The sequence below is a fragment of the Microtus ochrogaster genome, linkage group LG7_11, assembly GCF_000317375.1.
Source record: "Microtus ochrogaster isolate Prairie Vole_2 linkage group LG7_11, MicOch1.0, whole genome shotgun sequence".
NCBI classification, from domain to species: domain Eukaryota; kingdom Metazoa; phylum Chordata; class Mammalia; order Rodentia; family Cricetidae; genus Microtus; species Microtus ochrogaster.
In genome coordinates, this window is record NC_022032.1 from 4,551,279 (window position 1) to 4,556,667 (window position 5,389).

At 47.7% G+C, this 5,389-nt stretch overlaps 1 protein-coding gene across 2 annotated transcripts in view; it reads left to right on the plus strand.

Moving 5' to 3' along the window:
- Positions 1–1,062: 1,062 nt before the first annotated feature.
- Positions 1,063–5,389, plus strand: part of Plpbp (pyridoxal phosphate binding protein) — a 21,806-nt gene continuing 17,479 nt past the window's right edge. For both annotated transcript variants that reach the window (XM_026786967.1, XM_005362475.3), the window contains exons 1-4: positions 1,063–1,203; positions 3,582–3,689; positions 3,768–3,803; positions 4,319–4,394. In XM_026786967.1, coding sequence (XP_026642768.1) covers positions 1,105–1,203; positions 3,582–3,689; positions 3,768–3,803; positions 4,319–4,394 — 319 coding nt within the window. In that variant the 5' untranslated portion in view covers positions 1,063–1,104. The remainder of the gene's footprint in view (positions 1,204–3,581; positions 3,690–3,767; positions 3,804–4,318; positions 4,395–5,389) is intronic.

A 5,389-nucleotide genomic window follows, 5' to 3' on the forward strand; every position in this document is an offset into this window, starting at 1 on the left:
CACACACACACACACATTGTCCTCTTAGTCTCTTCCTGCTGACCAAACCTCTTCCCATCAAGACCCTTCCTACTCTGGCTTGCTCATGAGCCCCAGTGGGGGTTTCTGGGACGAGGGCAATGCTACGGCCACAGCTGCCTCAAGCTCCCCCAGTAAGCTCCCCAGAGACTGGCTGGGCCTCACGTGCTCCGCCCTTGTCCGCAATGGAATGTTGATGGACCCAGCCTTGTACAGGTGACCACTGTTGCTGTTGGGAAGGTGTCCGCCATGCCATACCTAGAAGGTCACATGACTTCACAGCTCTCCTCCCTGGTCTCTAGCTCCCACATCTTTTCCCACCCCTCTCTTCCAAGATGTCCTTTGAGCAATGGCAGCCATAATACAGATGCTCTGTAGGGTTTAATAGTCACTTATTTTGAACACTTTGACCAGTGGTGATTGCATTAATCATTACTCATAAGAAAAGCAGCTGAAGTCAGCACTAATCTATAGATACAGATACGTAGAAGGCAGTCAGCAGTAGGTTATCCACTAGGTCCAACGACCTCTCTCCATCCATGGACTTTTGACCAGGTTTCCAGTAGGCGTGAACTCCCCCTATGGAGTGGGCCTCAAATCCTGTCAAAAAGCTGTTGGCTGCCCCCATAACAGTCACAGCACTACTGCTGTGCAAGTATCTTGCCAAGCAGGTTGATACAGTAGCTCGTGAGGTTCAATGCTGAGTACCACGGATGAGTTTTCTCCCCCAGTAGCCTGCTTAGCACCCTCCGGCATTAACAAAGTTAACCAGCAAGGAGGAAGCTTCCAGCTCAGTTCTGGCCTGGTTTCTCTATATCTTGTAACCAAAGAGTATGGTGTCTCCAGCAACCGGGTCTCATCATCTGGTTAGGCAACCAAGCACTGGCTTTGGCAGGCGTTCGGCACTGGGGGGGCTCTCAGCCGGGGTAGCCTCCGACCTCCCCAAGATGGCGCCAGCCTCTGCCATCAGCCTCCCACGGGGGCGGTGGCTGGGTGGTGAGCGGCGATTGGGCCTCGCGGGGAGGGGGCGGGACCGGAAGTTGTTCTCCGCAGGTCGCGGGTCCTCAGCTGGACACCCACCCGGGAATGTGGAGAGCTGGCAGCATGTCGGCGGAGCTGGGAGTCGGGTTCGCGCTGCGGACAGTGAACGAGCGCGTCCAGCAGAGCGTGGCACGGCGGCCGCGGGTGAGGACGGGCTGAGGGGGACAACTGCGTGGGGCCGGGTGTTACAGTGACGCAGAAGGGGGTCCCGAAGGGGCGGGGGCTCACGAGGTTTCCTCAGCGCCCTGGCCTTGAGGCTGGGGCTTCCGGGAGGTTGGCTTGGCTGGAGAGAAGATGCTCACTTTAGGGAAAGTGACTCGCCATTTGCCGTTCCCGTCGCCACAGTACTAGAGCCCTCTCAGAGGGTCACATCCACCCGCGATCACGTGCTTTGCGGCGGAGACCCGTGGTCAAGGTGCGAGACTTGCCAAGGCGTTGCCGCCACAGAGTAGCGGGGAGCTGTCAGGCGCTCAGTCACAAGCGTTTTTAATTTTCGTATTGGTTGTTTTGTCCCCTGTTGGACTTCTTATTGACCAGAGTCAGTTATCTGCCTTTCTCCGTGCAAACTAAGCTTCGTTGTGTGGTGAGACAGAAAAGAAAATAAAAGCCCTCTCTGGTCTAGTATTTATGGTCTCAGACTTCAAAATGATGCCTGAAGACACAGTCTTTTCATAACTGATGACTAGACGTTAAACAAGTCCTGTTAACTTCTCTTGCCCTCGGTTTCCTTATTGCTGAAAGAAATAAGACGACCCCGGGAGCTCTTACCTCTTTCGTGGTAACAGTATTCTGTTTCTCCAAAGATAAATCTAGCTGGGCATGATGGCACATGCCTTTAATCCCAGCCCTCTGAGGGCAGAGGCAGGCGACTCTCTGTGAGTTCGAGACCAGCCTGGTCTAAAAGAAAGTGAGTTCCAGGACAGCCAAAGATAGAGAAACCCTATCTTGGAAGAAAAAAGAGAGAGAGAGAGACAGACAGACAGAGACAGAGAGAGAGAGTGAGGGAGGGAGGGGGGGTCTTAGAAGTTCCCTGATGCACGTCGCTGGGAGGTTCTTAGGAAATTAGGCCTGCTTGTATCAGGAAGCTTTGTCCCTGGAAGTCTTCAGTTCATCATTGTGATGCCAGGAACTAGACACAGTCCATGAGAGCCGGGTGACCCAGTCCCTCGAAAGGAAGCAACAAGAGACTGTGTGATAATTCATGTGACTTCTCTGAGTCCTTGAGAATACCGCAGTTCAGTGAAAGTCTCAGAAATGGCCGAGTTCGTGAAGATAGCTGTGTGAGGATTCCTGCTCTGAAAGCAGGGAAACCCTGCATTTTATGTAACGGATGTGCTAAGAGTGTGGATGAATCTAATCCTGAATACAGAATTGTTGGTGTCCTGTTGTCAGCACTGCTATTGGTTGGTTGAATCATAGGTTGACCAGTACATTGTATGCCTTTACCCCAGTAGAGCCCGTCAGAATGAAAGCAAGCGGTTTTTTTTAATAGTTATGTTTTAATAAATTACATTAAGAAATGAGTTTCTAAACTGTTGACTTTGTGGTGGCAGGAAGCCTGGAGTAACCTCCCTGCTTAATAGGTTGCTGCCTTTCCTTAATGAACTGATTCTGTTACGTTTTGTTTTAGCTATTGTTTGTATGTTTGGGGGGCTGGAGATACAACTCAGAGATTCACAATGCTAAGCAGACCCTCTGCCACTGCCACTGTAACTGTATCCACCCTATAAAGTGATTCACGGACATGTGTTAAATGGGCATATGTACAAGTGCGCGCACACACGGGTGGATGAGTGATGTACTTGAGGAGGTGCAAGTGCACATGCCCGTGCACACGTGGAAACCAGAGGTCAATGTCATCATCTTTCTCTATCACTCTCTGTTTTATATTTTGAGTCCTTGAACCTGGCGCTAGCTAGCCAGCAAGCAAGCCCCAAGGATCCACCTGTCTTGACCCCCACTTCAATGGGGTTACAGACAGGTGGCTCTGCCCCTATCTTTTATATGGAGGTTGGGGTTGAAACTTAGGTACTTGTCTTTGTATGCCTAGCATTTTACTCACTGGGCTATCTTTTCTGCCTCAGTGCCAAGCTGAGATCTATGCCAATCTCTTTTATAAGATATATATATATATCTTTTGGGGGGGTGGTGTTTGTTTTTTGAGACAGGGTTTCTCTGTATAGTCCTGGCTGTCCTGGAACTCAACTATGTAGACCAGGATGGCCTAGAACTCACAGAGATCCGCCTGCCTCTGCCCCCAAATACTGGGATTAAAGGTGTGCACCACCGGCACCCAGCTGTTTGGTTTTTGAGACAGGGTTTCTCTGTACAACCCTGGCTGTCCTGGAACTCACTTTGTAGACCAGGAGGGCCTCGAACTCACAGAGATCTGCCTGCCTCTGCCTCTGCCTCCTGAGTGCTGGGATTAAAGGTGTGCACCACCACCGTCCAGCACTACAGGTGTATCTTACTGAGACAATATTTGCACACTTGCATTCACGTGGCTCTTTCTCTCTTGGCAGGATCTCCCAGCCATCCAACCCCGGCTAGTGGCGGTCAGCAAAACTAAACCTGCAGACATGGTGATTGAGGCCTATGGCCATGGCCAGCGCGCTTTTGGAGAGAACTATGTAAGACACCTCTTATAAAGAGCCCTTGGAGGAGTTGTGACTGCCAGGCTTCTGACTTGTTTTGTTCTTGCTCCTTAGGTTCAGGAACTACTAGAAAAAGCATCAAACCCTACGGTGCGTAGACACGACAAGTGTTGGTTTTGTATAGAAGTCTTAGCTCTTAGCTGAAGGTTTGACCCATGTTGGTGATGGAGTTTTACAGCAGAAAGCTGGGCTAGGGGCAGAAATTGTCCACACTTCCCTGGAGCCCCAAATAATTCATAGCTAGCCTTTCTGCCTTTATTCAGACTTTAATATTCTCTTTGTGTCTGTTTATGAATAAAGATTTAGGAGCTCACCGAGTCTCGGGAGATTTGAAAGCTTAAATCAGAGGCTATAGGATGCAGCCCAGTGGCAGAGTACTTGCCTTGAAAACAAATCATTTTTGTCTCTAATGAATACCTGATAGATACAGGGGGTTGATGGGAACAAGGAAGGGAAACGGCATTAAGTTTGGGTGACTCTCTGGGTTTCCTTGTGTCTCGGTGGGAGACTGGCTGAGGAGGGCAATGGATAGGATAGGCATTAAGGGGCTGAGCTGACAGGACCTCTGTGGAGTCCATATCAAAGGATTCCCTTTTTCTCTTCAGGTTCTGTCTTCCTGTCCTGAGATCAAGTGGCACTTCATTGGCCATTTACAGAAACAGAATGTCAACAAATTGATGGGTAAGACAAAACTCTATCAGTACGAAGATAGTCCTTCCCTGTAACTGTGTAGCTTCTACAACCTTCTGAGGAAGCAGCTCTGAGAACCCTCCTAGCTCACCATTTTGAATAAAACATAGTAAAATAAAAGTAAGAGTGAAGCATAAAGATTGGGAGGGGGTGTGGCTAAGCAGTAGAGTGTTCTTAGCATTTACAAGGCCCTAAGTCAATCCACAGCACCATAAAAAATAATTACTAACTACAGAACTATTTCACCATGTGGCGTGTGAGGATTTCAAATAACTTCTCTCAGATATCAAAATTTAGGAAACCTGTATTTTTCCCCATTTTTTTGAGAGAGTTAGGTTGAGGCCGATTGTATGTATAGAAGTCCAAGGACAACACAGAGGGGTTGGTTCTCTTTCCATTATGTGGATCCCAGGGATTGAACTCAGGTTGACAGGCTTGGCAGCAGGCACCTTTACACTAAACTGTCTTGTCTCCCCTAGAATCAGTGTTATCAGAGTGCAACTGATAAAAACATATCCAACTACAATAAATTGCACACATTGAAAGTGTCTGATTTGATAAGTTTTGTCATAGCATTACAACCTTGAAACCATTACAAGAATTAAAGCAGTGGGGCACCCATCACCCCAGAGACTCCTTCCTGTCCTCTTGTCCAGGTGCTCCTTGTCTGTTTCGCTGCTGCAAATTTCATGTTTTAGAATTTTGTGTAAATGCAATTATTTTTTTAAAAAAGTCTCTGATCTCTATCAATCCTCATTAGGCATTTGACCTTTGTCATGTTTGTGTGGTTCCTTCATCTTCTTATTCAATAGTATTCCACTAATAAACGTATTACAATTACATATTACAATAGTATTCCACTGCATAAACATATTACAGTTCCATATTACAATAGTATTCCACTAATAAACGTATTACAGTTCCATATTACAATAGTATTCCACTAATAAACATATTGCAGTTCCATATTACAATAGTATTCCACT